This window comes from Aotus nancymaae, unplaced genomic scaffold (assembly GCF_030222135.1).
Source record: "Aotus nancymaae isolate 86718 unplaced genomic scaffold, 86718_ANA_hifiasm-v0.15.2.pri h1tg000058l, whole genome shotgun sequence".
NCBI lineage: Eukaryota > Metazoa > Chordata > Mammalia > Primates > Aotidae > Aotus > Aotus nancymaae.
This window is the reverse complement of record NW_026988472.1, coordinates 12,416,621-12,434,263: the sequence shown is the minus strand read 5'-3', so window position 1 is coordinate 12,434,263 and position 17,643 is coordinate 12,416,621. Positions and strand designations below refer to the sequence as shown.

The 17,643-nt window shown below is 44.0% G+C and overlaps 2 protein-coding genes and 1 pseudogene across 3 annotated transcripts in view; all 3 read right to left on the bottom strand.

Annotated features, from left to right (window-relative positions):
* Nucleotides 1–17,643, bottom strand: part of SLC9A7 (solute carrier family 9 member A7) — a 143,561-nt gene that overhangs the window by 35,785 nt on the left and 90,133 nt on the right. The window contains exons 6-11 of the mRNA XM_012448195.3: nt 12,233–12,338; nt 11,714–11,855; nt 7,808–7,913; nt 5,206–5,294; nt 4,999–5,112; nt 2,605–2,716 (exon numbers count right to left, since the gene is read on the bottom strand). Of these exons, the coding sequence (XP_012303618.2) occupies nt 2,605–2,716; nt 4,999–5,112; nt 5,206–5,294; nt 7,808–7,913; nt 11,714–11,855; nt 12,233–12,338 (669 nt within the window). The remainder of the gene's footprint in view (nt 1–2,604; nt 2,717–4,998; nt 5,113–5,205; nt 5,295–7,807; nt 7,914–11,713; nt 11,856–12,232; nt 12,339–17,643) is intronic.
* On the bottom strand, nt 185–1,921 carry LOC105714262 (phosphoglycerate mutase 1-like; annotated as a pseudogene).
* Nucleotides 10,688–11,176, bottom strand: LOC105714260 (peptidyl-prolyl cis-trans isomerase FKBP1A-like). Of its 2 annotated transcripts, XM_012448199.2 has the most exons (2): nt 11,088–11,176; nt 10,688–10,986 (listed from the first exon to the last, which is right to left on the bottom strand). In XM_012448199.2, the coding sequence occupies exons 1-2, from the start codon at nt 11,174–11,176 to the stop codon at nt 10,770–10,772; spliced, it is 306 nt and encodes a 101-aa protein (XP_012303622.2). In that variant the 3' UTR covers nt 10,688–10,769. The 2 variants fall into 2 exon arrangements, with proteins under 2 accessions (XP_012303622.2, XP_012303621.1); XM_012448198.2 differs by having other exon boundaries at nt 10,850–11,176.

The following is a 17,643-nucleotide window of genomic DNA, read 5'->3' as shown; positions in this document are numbered from 1 at the left end:
TGATAGGCAGATTTCTCCCAGCATAAAATATTTTTATTGGAGATATCATTAAACAGCACTGTGTATGTCTCAGCCTTTTAGTGCAGAAGCATATTTAAGTTGACCTAGATGACAGGGTTAGCTCCAACTCATCTTTCTCTTGTCCACTGGCATACTCCTAATATGCACATAGAAGCTTATCTGCCTAATGGGCAGCCACAGCTTCCATGGCTTTACGCACGGTCTCTTCATCCTCCAGGAACTGCATGCATCTGATGGGCTTCGAGTTCTTGTCCAATTCATAGACAATGGGAATAGCGGCTGGCAGGTCCTCCTCTGCAGAGACCTTCCAGATGCTTGACAATGCCAGGGAGGCTGTTGCCATGAGCTGTAATCAGTACCTATTTCCCCTCCTTGATCTGGGGAACTATTTCTTCATTCCAAAGGGGTAGAGCTCTGGCAGACGTGTCCTTTAGACTCTCACAAGAGGGTAGCTGATCTTCAGTGAGGTCTACATGTCTGCGATCTTTACTGATGCTGCTGTAGGAGGGATGACTGGGCTCCATGGGAGGTGGTGGGCCATCACAGGAATGCCTCCAGATCTTTACTATGCTTGGTAGCAGTTTCTGCTTTATGGAGGTCAGTCAGATCCCCAGAGTGCCACTCATTAAGGTGCCAAGTCCTCACTGCAGGCAGCCACATCAGGTCAGTGGCATCCAGCACTATCCAGAGCATCCGGATTGCTCTCTTCAGCACTGAGATGAAGCAAATGTCGAACTTAGAGCCAGCATCTTGCAGCGCCTGTCCCCTGCACTTGCCTCCTTGTGGTCCCCAGGCTCAGGGTAGTGAGGTACCAGCCGCTGAAGCAGTTCTCCAGGTTCCAGGCACTCTCGCCGTGCCAGATCGACAGCTTGTAGGTGGCAGTGCTGGTCAATTTCACCTTCTTTCTGCATTACTCCATGTATCTGACATTTAAACCAGACTGCTGCCCTTCCCTGAATGAGCCAGGCATGCCAATGCTTTTCTGCCTTCCCGAACTGCTGCCTCCTGAAGTTCCATTCTTCCAAATCTGGCTCAAAGGCCACTCCCTTTGCAAAGATGGCTCTGAGCCATTCTCTTCTTGTCCACATTTCTTTCAAACCTCTTTTGTGCAATTCACCAACCTCTCCTGGAAGAAAATTAACTCTTTGTATACCTGCCTCCCTGCAGCAGACTGTGAGCTCTATGAAGGAGGCTGGTCTTTGCATCCTCCACAACCTAGAGTTGTGGCTTATGAAAAGAGGATGCTCAACAAGTGTTTGTCAGAGTGAAAGGAAATCATCTTAGAGGAGCATACCTGTATCTAAGTTCAGAGGCAAGCTAGCAGGAGACAAAATGACTGCTTTACTGAGCAGTGCCTGTTGGTTTGATCTCAGTACGACTCTGTGAGGCCCCCAAGAACCACTGTGTGGCAGTAAAGGTAGCTGCAACTCACTCTCTGTCTTAAAAGGACAGAGGTACCTTTAAGGGTCACAGTAGCCTTGGCTGGGCATGGTGGCTCACGCCTGTAATCCCAGCACTTTGGGAGGCTGAGGCGGGCAGATCACGAGGTCAAGAGATCGAGATCATCTTGGCCAACATGGTGAAACCCCATCTCTACTAAAAATACAAAAATTAGCTGGGTGTGGTGGCAGGCACCTGTAGTCCCAGCTACTCAGGAGGCTGAGGCAGGAAAATCACTTGAACCTGGGAGGCGGAGGTTGCAGTGAGCTGAGGTCACGCCACTGCACTCCAGCCTGGTGACAGAGCAAGACTCTGTCTAAAAAAAAAAAAAAAAAAAAAAAAAAGGGTAACAGTAGCCTTTTGTAACTAACTTCTCCGCTCTGTTCTGCAGAAATGCTCTAACTTGGCTCTAACTTGGGTCTCGTTTATCTAAAGCTGACGCTTACCACCCTCACTGCATCATCCACTCATGCCAGTTGTTCTCTCCTTTCTCTACTTCCACAGCTTTCTTTATTGTCCTCTGTCCCCTCAGTGGCTTCTCCAGACTTAGCTTTACAGGGAAAGGGGGGCATGTGGGAGACAGTGTCAATTAAGCAGGATGATCACAGCTGTTAAATCCCAGTGTTGGGTTCCTCTTGCTTACATGAGTGTATTTTATTTCTTTTTGCTCCACACCAAGTTAGAGCTGGGGGACCTCAGCTAATTAGTTCAATTTCATCGTTTTACAAGAGAGGATACTGCAGCTGGGAGGTGTTGAGTGACTTGGCCAGTGTTCTTTCTCATCAGGAGCTCTTTTCCTTCTAATTCTAGATCTGGTGCCCTTTGGGAAGCTTAAGGATTATGAAGATCTACTAGAAAACAATCAAGCACTTTAAATACTATATCTCCAGGTCCCTTGAGTGGTAGTGATGAAATAGAAATGCAAATATTTTAGGGGAGAACGTTCATATTTGGTAGTATGGTTTGTAAAATCAACACTAACTCAATTGAACATGTACATCTGTCTATTCCGCACTGCAGGGGATACAAATGGACCAGAAACTTGAATGTTTGTCTTTTTATGAACCTTATCGATTGTATTTTAATCATATTTTTGTTACCTGCTGAATAAAACTCACTTTCTTTTCACTTACGCCTTTTTACCTGAAAACATCATCATGTGTTGAAAATTCCAGCCAATCTTATGCCTTCTGCCCAAGTTGAGGAAGAAGGAAAGCGGGTAGATGTGTGCAGCTCTGCCCAGGAAGATGGCAACCTGACCACAAGGTGGAGGTTAAGGGTCCAACAGTTTCCAGAATGGCATTCCCCACAACCTCTGGCTGAGCATTTTAGGAATGCCGTGACACCTCATTATAGTCCAGAGAACTGTGCAAAGAAGTCCGGCTGTCTAGTTTCCCTTTAGGCAAGTTTCTCAGCAACAAAATGGGACTCATTTGGCCAACCTTCCCCACCTCCTGATTTATAGAGATCATTTCTAGCTTGTTATACACACTGTTGTAACTTTTTGATTTAATTCAACTGGCATCTATCTATCTATCTATCTAAATCTATCTAAAACAGAGCCCAGAAATAAGCTAAAGTACCATGGCACGAGGGGGCAGTTGAGAGAAGTAAACAGTGTGTGTTGGTCTCTACTAAAAGAAAAAAGCACTAGAAGGAAAAATTGCTAATCCTGTAGTCAAACTATAAAGAAAAAGTTTGCTGGATAAGTGCTCGCAGGCTTCATTGGCAAGTAAACATCAGATACTTTAATGGCTAGGAAGAGCCTGCAAATAAAAGGTGGGGAAAGTTAAAATATTTATAACACTAAAAGACATTCAGATCACTCACAAGAATGAACGCAGGGAGATGTTTCTCTACCTAAGTAGCTAAAATGTCTTTTGGAGATGTAAGAAAGTGTGGGAAAAGGAACTCTACTGTGGAAACCAAAGAATTCAGGGAAACTGGTCCTTTGTCATTTGCTGAGTTTAGAATAGTGCAACTGAGAGAGCTGCACACTCCCCTGGTCAAAGAAGGGAACCCCTGTGGGAGCCAGAGGAACAGGGAGCTTCCGTTTTGGCAAAACACCAGCTGCAGGAACTGCAGCTGTTTCAGACAGAAGCGAGGGCGGAACTATCCTCTCTGTCTCCTGCAGGGTAAAGCATTGCCTGTTTTTCTTCCGTTTTCTTTCTGTTTTGTTTTAAGCAGAAGGAACCAGGTAGTGCTTATAAAGCACATTCTATCCCAGAAGAAAAGCAAAAGTCCTTAAGTGGTAAGCAGCAGTTAGGATCTGCAGAGGACCCGGCTTGGCCTCCGCCAGGCCCTCATCTGTAAACAGGGCTGTGCTCCCCCTATCTCTCACAGGGTGTCATGCTAGGAATACAAATCAAAACAACATGCAAGGTCTTTTTCAAAACAGAATAAAAACACTGATTTTACAGAATTTTAGCAATTAGTCTGGTAAGCATGGAAATCCAAGAAATGAGCCACCAGTTTAAGCATAGGAGGCTCTCACGAGAAGGATTCCAGCATTACATTAGGCCAGTGTCACTGTCCAGCAGCTTGGTGAGGGTTGGTCATTCATGGACAATAAATTAAGCCCAGAAGAGAAAAACACTCCTTTTTTGCCAGCATTCCAAAACCTAAGGATAATCATGAGACCTCAAAAAAGGCAAATGGGAATGTCTAGCAATAGGGGACTATGCTCAGTACCTTGAAATCAAGCCCCAGAAAAGTTTGCTTTAATAAAAACAGTATCTGAGGCCAAGTGAGCAAAACCCTCAGCTGTCCATCCACTGCTAGGCACATGAGAGAAGCCAATCCCCCAAACTATATCTCTTTTCCAGAAACTGCATTTACAACGGGCCCAGACCAAGGAAACAAGTATTTTTCTATTATATATTTTCTTCCCCTCATTTTTCTTTTTCCTTTTCCTCTTTTTGGTGGGGGTGGGGAAGAGTCTTTTCCACCATGATCTGCATGCAGCAGCAGGGCAGCTTGACAAAAAGTAGGGGCACTGCCTGCAAGCATCCCCGGGCAGTGTGAGGAAGGGCTGCCAATGCCGTGGATGTAGTCTGGAGCAAGAGAAACAGAACCTTTGGGTCGTCCAAATCAGGGAACCTCCTGGATTGGAATTCATGCAGCAATGAATTGTCAGAAATAACACTGGGGACTGACATGGTTGCTGACTTTTAGATTCACCAAAAGGGCATTTTACAAAACAAACTATCACCTGCTGAGCACCAGTTTAACAGAAAGGTCATCTTACACAGAAAAGGCAGAAAGGATGATCTTGGAATACATGCAGCCCTTTAAGTCAAATGCATTTAGCGTTACGAAATGCCACTTAAGCCTTCTTTTTTTTTTAATCATAAAAATCCTGTGAACTAGCACAGACTTAGTCACCTGTCCAAAACAGAAATAGCAATTACTATTTTATGATCGTTTATATTATTATATTATTGTTATTTTATATTATTATTATGACTATTATTACTATAGCTTCTCCAACAGCGGTCGTCTCTGTGTGTAGAAAATGGTGGAACAAGAAAAGGATACAAAAGCTCCAATGATGAAAATGGGGCTGAAAACGTGCTTCTGGAAGGTAAACAACGCGAGGCCCATGTAGGAGAAGATAAAGTTCTCTGCCAAGAAATGTAACACCTCAAAGAGCTGCACAGAGAAAGGAAAAGGAAGCTGTAAATCCTGCAGTTCCTCCTTCCCTGTGTTAGCAGGCAACACATGAGTACCAAGACTCTCTCTTACCTGCTTGGTTCGACTTCTTGATTCCACCGACAGATTGTTGTAGGTGTAATGAGCTTGTGTGATTCCACAGAAAAGGACAGCTACAACACCTGTTAAAACACCCCCCAAAAAAATCAAAGGAAAAAAAAGAGGCAGGGAGAAAAACCCTGCTGGAACAAAAAGTTAAGGTAGGCAAGCCTAGAATATCCAACTTCCTGAATATTTTTGAAACTTTCCTATTACTGGGCCGGGTGCAGTGGCTCACACCTGTAATCCCAGCACTGCAGGAGGCCAAGTCGGACAGATTGCTTGAGCCCAGAAATTTGAGATCAGCCTGGGCAACATGATAAAACCCCATCTCTACCAAAAATACAAAACATTAGCCAGATGTGGTGGCGTGGGCCTGTGGTCCCAGTTACTCGGGAGAGCTGAGGTGAGAGGATTGCTTGAGCCTGGGAGGTCGAGGCTGCAGTGAGCCATGATCACACCTCTGCACTCCAGCCTGGGTGACAGAGGGCAATCTTTCATCAAAAAAAAAAAAGTTTCCTATTATAGAACATTCCTACAACCCCTTACCTCTCATATCAACCTTTCGGTCTCCCAACCCTGCTTTCCTTCAAAGCCAAGTACCTCAACATCCCTCTTTTGTTCCAGTTTTAAGGATATTTCTTGTCTCCTCTAAACTCCTCCAACTACCATCTGGTAGTTGGCATATAGCATTCATTCCCTCAAAGAGACTGTGAGGGCCCACCCAAATTTTTGTCATATTCTTCCCCATTTTTAGAATGAATGAACTGAATTTCAAACTAATACTTCATATTCATATATATTTTTTGACACAGGGGTCTCGCTCTGTCTCAAAAAATATATATGTATATAATCCCACAGTGGATTATATATTATATATCCCTCAGTGGACGACAGTGGCATGATCTCGCCTCACTGCAGCCTCTATCTCCAAGGCTCAAGTGATCCTCCCACCGTAGCCTCCCGAGTAGCTGGAACTAAGGGTGCACGCCACCACACCCAGCTAATTTTTGTATTTTCTTGTAGAGACGGGGTTTCACCATCTTGCCCAGGCTGGTATCAAACTCCTGAGCTCCAGGGTTCCGCCTGCCTTGGACCCAAAGTGCTGGGATTATACAGGTATGTGCCACCGTGCCTGGTTTATATTTTTACACAGTCTAGGGCTTCAGACAAAATAGATCAAGAGTACTACTCCATTTATCCAAGCCCTGATCTTCTGTATTTCTGGTGAATGGTAACCATTTTGTTGTGCGAGACAACTGACACATCTGGGACTTTGCCTACACATTTATGGATAACTGTTAAATTTTAAGGAAGTGGGGCATTTTGCAATGCTACATATAAAGATTTGCTACAGTATTTTGAAAGGGTGATAAAAGTACATCCTAAGTACCTGGATTATGTACAGCAATTGTACTTGAATCTTCTAATGGAAAAATTCATTTTTTTAAAATGAGAGAATATGAGAAAGCAAAACCATGTTTCACCACACTAATACTATATGAAACCGACACCATAAAAACGTGATACCAAAAAACAATGATTAAAGAGCCCAGAGACACAACAATTAAAAACCGTTTTCACATTCATCTGAGCAGATGCAAAATCACTTTTTTTTTGAGACGAAGTTTTGCTCTTATTGCCCAGGCTGGAGTGCAATGGCGTGATCTCGACTGACCGCAACCTCCGCCTCCTGGGTTCGAGAGATTCTCCTGCCTCAGCCTCCCGAGTAGATGAGATTACAGGCATGTGCCACCACGCCTGGCTAATTTTGTGTTTTTAGTAGAGACAGGGTTTCTCCATGTTGGTCAGGCTGGTCACGAATTCCCAACCTCAGGTGATCTGACCACCTTGGCCTCCCAAAGTGCTGGGATTACAGGTGTAAGCCACCACGCATGGCACAAAAATCACCTTTTAAAGGACACATATATTGTGCTTGTTATTGCTACTGTTTGTAAAATAACATAGCAATCAAGGGAAATATACAAATAAGATATTAATAGATTCTTTGCACCTTAACATCTATTTATAGTTAGAATGTGTACTCAAAAACATAACTGAATTTGGAATGATCAACTTTATCATTAAAATCTAGTTTTTCAGGCTGGGCATGGTGGCTCATGCCTGTAATCCCAGTGCTTTGGGAGGCTGAGGTAAGAGGATCACTTAAGGCCAGGAGTTTGACACTAGCCTGGACAACATAGCAAACACCATCTCTAAAAAAATAAAGAAGTTAGCTGGGTATGATATGTGCCTGTGGTCCCAGGTACTTGGGAAGGTGAAGGGGGAAGATCCCTTGAGCCTAGGAGTTTGAGGTTACAGTGAGCTATGACTGTGCTGCTGCACTCCAGCCTGGGTGGCACAGCAAGACCCTGCCTCCAAAAAAATAAAATTTTAAAAAATCTGTAGCTTTTTGGAAAGTCTCACAATCCGTTTAAGGCAGAACACTAGCCTTGCTCAGCAATCCTCCATATGGACACGTGCTGAATAGTTAAACGCCATGCAGCTGCTATCTAAAAATTCTTCCCTTCCTTCAAGCTCCCATAGCCCCCACTGCAGTGAGGGCAAGGGTGGTCCAAGAGTAGAGAAAACCTACCCGTAAATCCGCAGGCTTCTGCCAAGAGAAATGTGCTCCAGGACATGAGGAAGAAGAGTGCTGTCTCCAGCAGTGGGAAGCAGTGCAGTTTGGTAAACTTGGTCACGTTGGCATTCTGTCAAGGACCCTGTCTCCAGGTACATGTATCACAGCCACCAAGAACCACACACTCTACTAGCCCAGGAGCCCTCCCCAAAGGGCTAGCCTTTCCCTTCAACCTTTTTTTTTTTTTTTTTTTTTTGAGGCTCTAAAGCTGCTGGAGATCTCTTAAGTAACAAAAATTTACCTTTCCAGTGGAACACAAGTTTTGTAAGGGCTAGAAGGAGGAAGAAACCGGGAGATATTGTTTAATGGGTACAGAGCTGCTGTTTGGGATGATGAAAAAGTTCTGAAAGTAGACAGGGGAATGGCTACATGACACTGAATGTACTTAATGCCCCCAGAATTGTGTACTTAATAATGGTTAAATGACAAATCTTGTTAGATATGTTTTACCATAACTTAAAAAAATTAATCATGTAGGCCAGGCCCAGTGGCTCACACCTGTAATCCTAGCACTTTGGGAGGCCGAGGTGGGTGGATCATCTGAGGTCAGGAGTTGGAGACTAGTCTGGCCAACATAGTGAGACCCCGTCTCTATTAATAATACAAAAATTAGCTGGGTGTGGTGACACACATCTGTAATCCCAGCTATTCAGGAAGCTGAGAATCACTTGAAACCGGGAGGCAGAGGTTTCAGTGAGCCGAGATTGCACCACTGCACTCCAGCCTGGGCAACAGAGCGAGACTTAGTCAAAAAAACAAAAAAATCATGTAATAAACCAAAAGCCATTGAATTTAAATGGGTGACTTGTATGGTATATAAATTATATCTCAATAAGGTTGTTTTCAGAATATTCAGTTTTCTAGAAAAACCGGCAACTGGTTTTCCGTGTTCCTTGAATGCCCATGGTTCTGAGAGGCACGGTCATGATGCCAGGCTGGCTTGCTGGGTTGGCTGCAGCAGGGTTGTGAAGACAAGGCCTGTGAGACCCTGATCCCTGTGCACCACTGAGGCTGCCTGAGTCCACAACAGGTGCCTAATGAAGGCATGGGAAAGAAAGAAATGCACAATTCCTGGGGCAGCTAACAGGTGCTGGTGTCATCTTTTGGGACCAGAGATCCTTCTCATAACAGTGCCATTCAACACAGAGCCACCACAGAAGCATCTGATGAGGGATTTCACTGAGCAATATACATCTCCAGGGCATCAAAAGGGCCCTTGTGAAGAAAGCAATTTAAATCTGCCCTACCCAATGTGGTAACCACTGGCCACATGTGGCTACTGAAGAGTTATAATGTGGCTAGTCCAAATTGCGATGTGTGGTAAGAGCAACAAACACACCATATATATATGTTTTTTTTCTTTTTTTTTTTGAGATGGAGTTTTGCTCTGTCACCCAAGCTGGAGTGCAATGGTGTGGTCTCAGCTCACTGTAACCTCTGCTACCTGGGTTCAAGCGATTCTCCTGCCTCAGCCTCCCAATTAGCTGGGATTACAGGCATGCGCCACCACACCCAGCTAATTTTTGTATTTTTAGTAGAGACAGGTTTTCACCATGTTGGCCAAGCTGTTCTCAAACTCCTGACTTCAGGTGATCTGCCCACCTCAGCCTCCCAAAGTGCTGAGAGTACAGGCGTGAGCCAGTGGAACATACACCATATTTCAAAGGCTTGGCACAAAGATTGGATGTATAAAATCTCAGTAATTATTTTTATCATGTTATTTTTTTCCATATCAATTACATGTTGGAATGATGTGGTTTAAATTACATTAGTAATGCCCACCAAAGAGATATGATGCAGGACTCAGCACACCTGTGAGGGGGTGCCTGCTCTTGCCACACTTTTTTTGTTTTGTTTTGTTTTGTTTTTGAGAAAAGCTGGCATAAAGCACTTTTATTGCAAATAATAAAACTTGAAACTCATATGTGGTGCTGTGGGGAGGGGGCAGCAATGATTTCTGTCACCAAATCACTACACAGGACAGCGAAGGGGTGAGAAGGGGCTGAGGGAGGAAAAGCCAGGAAACTTTGAGATCAGCAGAGGGAGCCAAGCATCGAAAAACAGGAGATGCTGAAGCTGCAATGGCCAGCATCATTCTTAAGAGAATGTTCAAGGATTTGTCATGATGGCTGGGCTTTCATTAGGTGTTAAGTCTACAAACAGCACCTTCAATTTAAACTGTCAATTAAAGTTCTTAAGATTTAGGAAGTGGTGGAGTTTGGAATGTTATGAGATTACAAATTCCTGAAAGTCCATTAGAAAAACCACAGGATGAAAAAAAAATAAATAAGGCACAAAGAAGGCTTCAGAGGTCCCTGCTGGCCCAGGGACAGATAGCTGTAGTGCCCAACATCGCAGTGAAAATGATCTGCTTTCAAAGGCAGAAGGTTTAAGGCGAGGGTGGGGTGGGACTGGTGGAGGCAAAGGCTCTCCCCATCCCCACCTCAGTTTTAGGTAGGACTTTTAATTTAACCCAAGAACATCTCTCAACTTGGAGAATAATTTAGCCCTCAATCGTGCCTCAAATCTGTTATGGCTTTGCAGCACAGCAGCAAGAATGTTTAATATATAATAGATTAAAATTTCATCCAAAAAATTAAGATATTCTTGCAACCCCCCAACACGAATTCCTATTTTAAAGTTAACCTATCACTTGTGCTGTTTACACTTGAACATGTACTTAATTGGAAACCTAGATCCAAAAGACTGAAACTGAATCTTCACCCCAAAATGAAAACAAAATAAAATGAATAACTTGAGGTTTACATGGCATATAGTTTAGGTAAACACACATATGAAAGGAAAGGGGAAGAGGAAATGGATGGGTCAGAAGCAAAGCTGAGTGACAGAACACATTCAGTCAGGGCAGATGTCTATACAGAGCAGAGCGGAACATCAGGAAAAGCTCCATATGGATTCATGTACACGAATCTGGAGGCACCAGATCCCTCCATGGCATATCCAAGAACAGGGAACTAAGGGAGGAGGCCATTCCTGTCATTTCAGTTTTAGAAGCTCCACATCGAAGATGAGAGTGGCACATGGTGGGATGATGCCTGGGTGCCCAGTGGCACCGTAGGCATAATCTGGAGATACAGTCAGTTTGGCTCTCTGACCCACACTCATCTGGGCAACTCCTTCTTCCCAGCCTCGCATCACCTCCTGCTTGCCTAGCATAAACTTAAAGGGCTTGTTTCTGTCCCAGGAGGAATCAAATTTCTTTCCATCTTCAAGCATCCGAGTGTCGTGCACCACGCAGGTTTGGCTGCACTTCAGGAAGGTGCACCCGTCTCCTGGGGAGATGGTTTCCACCTGCACTCCCATGGCGGTGGCAGATGCTGGGTGGGCAGGTAGTGGGATGGGCAGCATGGACCGACAGCATCCACACTTTGTTTTTTAGTTTGTTTAAACTAAATACTGGGCCATTCTTTGCTTATGGAAGGCCATCAATTAGCTATCACCACGTAACACCATGCGGCCCTGAACAGCAGGTGGCAGTAGCTAGCTGGGACTAAAATACTTCCCAGCCAGTAGTCCCTGATTCCCAGCCTCCTCCTGGCTCCTCAGCTCTTTTGCCCCCTCTGAAACTGATGTTCCAATTGGATCACAAGGAACGGAGAGAAAAAGCAAAGGTGAAGACAGAGTGAAGTCTAAGGTTGCATTCCTAAACGTTTTCTCAGGCTCTCAGCTAGAGACCCAATCGTCACGCTTCAACAAAGTGACATATTTCAGGAGCCATCACACCCCAGTGAACAGTCAATGTAAGATTCTGATTTGAAAGAACAGCTGAGAACTTTCTTTTTGAAAGTATAATGCCACACACACATATCCAGGCGGGAGCCGAAACTACAAAAAGGATATTAGAGCAGTCACAACACCAGTCACAGCTCCCATGGTAAAAGAGCCACTAAATATACCTAGAAAAATACCAACTGACTTAAAAAAGGCAGCAGCATCAAAGGCGTGAGTGTTCAGTCCCGCTGGCTGGTAGGCAACAATAGACCTGAAGTTTAAAAAGAAGAGAGAGTTTTTTTTTTTAAAGACTGCACTGGTTTTACACCACGGTACCTGAAAATATCGACAAACATAGGTATCTACATTTTGCCAAGCATTGGCCAGGGTAAATTCATTAATCTGCAGCCAGCATTGCCCAGGGTAAATTCACTTAATTTAATCTGCAGCCACCATGTTACGCTGGCATCAGCATCTGACTGCTGCTGGGCACACAAAGCAATGCAATTTTATCCACAAAGCTGATAAATCTCATTTAGAAAAATGCCCAATTCAATATTTAACACATTTAAGATGAGCCTCTGAATTTTGCCCAAAGCATACAGGAAACCGTGATGTCTCTTCCCCAGCAGAAACATTGCTACTTACGAGGACAGTACAATAGCAACGGCATCATTTAGGACGCTCTCTCCAAAGAGAAGTGCGTAAAGATCCACGTCTGCATGCAATTCATTAAATATTGCCAGCACAGTCACTGAAAAGTGAGCGGAAAGCACAGAAATTAGTTTTGGTTTCTGACCTTAAACCACTGATTACAGATTTATAGAGGCAATTCCTATCTTGAGTAGGACTGGGTGGTTCAAGAGACAGCAAGGGAGTCAAAGATGGACTTGCCTATCTGTGGCAGAAATGAAAACAGCAATCTTCCATATCTGAAGGAGCTTTGAGATGATGTTTGAGTCTAATGACACTGCACCAAAACACTACGCTTTCCACTGTGATCCCATCACACTTTGAAAGTATCTGTTATAGAACTTCAAAAAATAAAGACAATTAATGTGATTTGGCTCCACCTGTGGGTTGAAATCTCTTTGATTTCTCTGGCTCAATAGAGCCAATGTTAAAATAACAAAGTTATTACAAAAGTGATTAATGAGATTTTGGCTGGGCACAGTGGCTCACGCTTGTAATCTTAGCACTTTGGGAGGCCGAGGCAGGTGGATCACCTGAGGTCAGGAGTTTGAGCCCAGCCTGACCAACACAGTGAAACCCCATCTCTACTAAAAATACAAAATTAGCCAGGCATGGTGGTACACACCTGTAATCCCAGTAACTTGGGAGGCTGAGGCTGGAGAATCACTTGAACCTGGGAGGCAGAGGTTGCAGTGCACCAAGATTGCACCATTGCACTCCAGCCTGGGCAACAAGAGCAAAAACCCATTTCAAAAAAAAAGATTAATTAGATATTATAAATTCCAACTTTGTGCCAAGCCTTTGAAATATGGTGTGTGTGTGTTGCTTAAAATAATAACGACGGGGGGTGGGGGTGGGGGCTATATTGCCCCTGGTTTAGAACCACCCCTCTAGACACATGAACGCAAGCCGTGTTTTCTCTCAACACTCATACCCAACTACCCTCTCTCGATGGTTTCTACCATAGGACTGCAAAAACTAAACACTCACTTTCCCAGCTTCCCTTGCAGAAAGCACCACCTCTTCCTGTTGGGAAGAGGGCAGAGAGGCCAGACACCAATGCAGTCATCTTTCCTCCATGCGGCGACTGATGTGTGACTGAAACCCCGGAGCAGTGCAGCAGAAAGATTGAGTGCCTGGATGCCTGACTGCAGTGGAAGCCGTGACATCAGCCCAGTACTGGTACCCAAGATAAATATCTACTTGTTTAAGCAGGGATTAGCCAGGTTTGTCTGTTCTTTGCAGCCAAAGGCATTACTAATTGATACAATTAGGAAACCAAGCCAAACAAATGTTTAGTCAGCTATTATAAGCCAACCAGTCTTGTAACCACCCCCCAGACCAGTTCAAGAAATGGAACTTTCTCAGTCCTCCATATGTCCCATCCCAATCTGAAGCCTCTTCCTTCATTAAAAGGGAACCACTAACCTAAATTTTATGGTCATCATTTTCTTGCCTTTCCCTATAATTTAGTCACCCAAATGCACATTCCCTGACACTATCGTTTGGTTTTGCCCACTTTAAAAAAATGTGCTTTTTACATCTTTTTACTCTATAGGTTCCCCTTCCATTCCTTACTGTTGGCTTTTGTCCCATAATGCCCTATTGTTTAGTTCCCTCATGTCTGAATTTTTTTTTTTTTTTTTTTTGAGATGGAGTCTTGCTCTGTCAACCAGGCTGGAGTGCAATGGCGCAATCTCAGCTCACTACAACCTCCGCCTCTGGGTTCAACCAATTCTCCTTTCTCAGCCTCCCGAGTAGCTGGGATTACAGGTGCGCACCATCATGCCTGGCTAATCTTTTGTATTTTTAGCAGAGATGGGGTTTCATTATGTTGGCCAGGCTGGTCTTGAACTCCCGACCTCAAGTGATCTGCCTGCCTTGACCTCCCAAAGTGCTAGAATTACAATCGTGAGCCACCGTGCCCGGCCTGAATTTTCCATTCCTGATGCATGCAGTTCTTTCATAACTTCTATCATATTCTTAATTTCCTTTAGCTGCTTTTGGAATATTAATAAAGTTTCACCTTTTAGGGGCCTATTTTTCTTCTGGTATGACTCTATTAACTGTAGCTTTATTATTCAGAGGGTTTGTTCTCATATTTCTCTTACAATATGTTTGCACGAAGTTCAACCTCAATCCATTTCTGTTGCTCATATTTAAGTGAGGTGTGTAAGGGGTAGGAGTGGGCCCAGAAGAGCTCTCCTTTCTCTTACAATATGTTTGCACGAAGTTCAACCTCAATCCATTTCTGTTGCTCATATTTAAGTGAGGTGTGTAAGGGGTAGGAGTGGGCCCAGAAGAGCTCTCCTAGTTTCATGGCTCCAGGGCTCCCTCTTCTGGGTTTTACGTTAAACTATTAAAAACATGGCCTCTGGGCGGGGCATGGTGGCTCACACCTGTAATCCCAGCACTTTGAGAGGCCGAGGTGGGTGGATCATCTGAGGTCGGGAGTTCCAGACCAGCCTGACCAACATGGAGAAACCCCATCTCTACCAAAAATATAAAATTAGCTGGGTGTGGTGGTATATTCCTGTAATTCCAGCTATTTGGGAGGCTGAGGCACGATAATCACTTGAATCCGGGAGGCAGAGGTTGCAGTGAGCTGAGATCATGCCGTTGCACTCCAGCCTGGGCAACAAGAGCGAAACTCCATCTCAAAAACAAAACAAAACAAAACAAAACCAAAAAACCATGGCCTCTGGGTATGGCCACCTTCTCAATACTTTCTGAGATCCACTGCTTCTGGCCTTCTTCTCCTTTAGTGTCTGAGCTTTCTTCCTCCTTTCATGTCCTGTCAATCAGGGTTTATGGTCTTAGCAGTTAGTTTTTAGGGAGCAACTCTGTCCTTCCAGATACATCTTTGCTGGGTATTTCTGAGAGCCCTGACCACTCACGCCACTCCTGCAGCCTCTAATTTCCTCCAGTCTCCTTCCATTTACCCACAAATTGGTGCCTGTAAAGCTCCCTCCTATTTTTAACTATGATCAGATATGCCCACAAACCTCTTTATTCTCAGTAGGGATCCCTCCTTTTGAGAATAAACACTTGTGGAATATTTTTAGGTTCCCTGACAGTCAAAATGATCAGCACCCCCTTTTCTCCTCTGCACAGTTGCTATTTCAGTATGCAAGTCTCACTGCTGGTGGTAGATAGTGGGATGCCCTGTCCATAAGTTTCATTTTATTTTATTTTTAAGACAAAGTCTCACTATGCTGCCCAGGCTGGACTTGAACTCCTGGGCTCAAGTGATCCTCCCATCTCAGCCTCCTGAGTAGCTGTGACAACAGATACATGCTACCATCACTGCCCTGTTAGCTCTCTGTGTTTTTTCTTTTGCTGTCTTGCTTTCTGTATTCTTGTTAGGGATTAAGGGAGATTTCAAAATGATACTATGCTCATCATACCTTCCTTTGAAAAAAGTTTATTTATTGAGGGTAAGCAAACATAATTTGGACTTGAAAAATGTCTACTATGTCATGAAGCTACTCTGCATTATTATAAATCAAGGCGCTAAAATCACTACTTTATGCATTCAGATACTAACCAGACATCAATAGGGTGTATGCCCATCAGCAGTTCTTAAAGGACATGTCATCTTCACAATACAGATGTTAACACAAGATGCAAAGTTAATCTCTTTCTTTCATCCTTAAATACAGCTCAGCAGGTTACACAATAGGAAAGATCTTTAGGAAATAGGCTTTACAAAGTTATTTTCTGTATTATTTATTACATGAGAAATATTTACATGAAACTTTTACTCTAGGAGTTTATCATAATATGACATAAGAATTGGCTTATTTTAACCCAATGTTGAAGAAAAATGAACAGTGATATTGACAATAATTATTGAGCACTTACCATGAAGCAGGCACTATGCTAGGCATTTTACAATTTCATTTACTTCTCATAAAACCCTATATGGCGGTAGTGCTCTCATTTCCCCCAATTCAGAGATTTAAAAAAACAGGCCCTGTTTGATGGGCTGCTTTATGCTGCAGTATCAAAATTCCTCCAAATCTCAGTGATTACATGAGAAATCTTCTTCCTCACCCATATAGCATGTGCACTGTGGGTTAGCACAGGAGGCCTCTATTCACATCAACCCCTCAGGGACTCAATACTGATAGAGGCTGATCTCGATGAACAGCCCAGGCTTGGCAGGCCAGGAGCCCTGGGTCCTAAGACTCTATCAGTCAGGGTTCTGGCAGAAAACAGATGGCACCCTCAAACTGAACAATTTGAGGAGAGTTTAATAGAGAAGTTATTTATAAAAGTGAGGGCAGAGTACGGGGAAACCATAAGAGAGAAGGCAGTACTTGTGGCTGGAATTGGGGAGTTTTTGTATCATTGCTAGGCTGAAGGCTCCAGGAAAAAGAGTGATTACCAGAACCTGAAGCTATACAGAGAGGGTGCCTCACAGGAGCTATGGCCTCTGATCAAGGAATGCAGATGGTCTGCCTGAATCCTGTATCTTCATTCTTTTCCCAGGCTCCCACTGGTGCTCCCCCTTGGACAAACCCAATGGGAAACCAGAAGGCAAAGGACCCTCTGGCATGTTCCGTACAAATCAGCCTCCGGGGACCAGGAGGAGGGTGGAGTAGGGTGGTGAGTCAATCATCACAGCCACCACTGGCCAAGAGGGCTCAGCACACAGCAAAGTTGGAGGATTTAGTCAAGTGAGGGTCTGAGCTACATGGACCCCAAAGGCCTTCCAACTTTTGAACATGGTTTTCCTGAAATACTAGTTACTTACGGTAAAAAAAAAAAAAAAAAAAAAAAAAAAAGCAACATACTTAATTCATTTATTCAAGACAAAAAAACCACATTTATTCATTTTTTTTGAGACAGGGTCTTGCTCTGTTGCCCAGGCTGGGGTATGGTGGTGTGATAATAGTTCACTGTAGGCTCGAACTCCCGGGCTTAAGCAATCCCTCACCTCAGCCTCCCAAGTAGATGGGACCACAGATGCGTACCACACCTGGCCTAAAAGCATAATTAATAATAATAACAATAAACACTTACATAGCACTGATCTAAGTTTCAACTTGTCATTCTCCCTGCTCATTATCCTCACAAAACAGATCAGGAACCCTGCTGTGCCCCTCCTGAGCAAGTCTGTGCCTGACCACGAGGAGGGATGTGGGTGCTGACAACTGGAAGACGATGGGATGGGGATGATAGACTGGGTAAGTGGTTTCTAATGGGAGAGATGAAACAGATTGCCCTCCTCCCTACAGCAGGACCCTTGAAATCAGGGTGAGCAGGGTCACAGCTGTTTCCAACTGGACACAGACTGAGAAATGACAATTAACTAACTGAAGACCACTGGGTGCAGGCAGTGGGAAAAACAAAAGAATGGC

Coding starts and splice junctions, on each gene's coding strand:
- LOC105714260 (XM_012448198.2), bottom strand. CDS start 11,176: ATGGGAGTGCAGGTGGAAACCATCTCCCCAGGAGACGGGTGCACCTTC.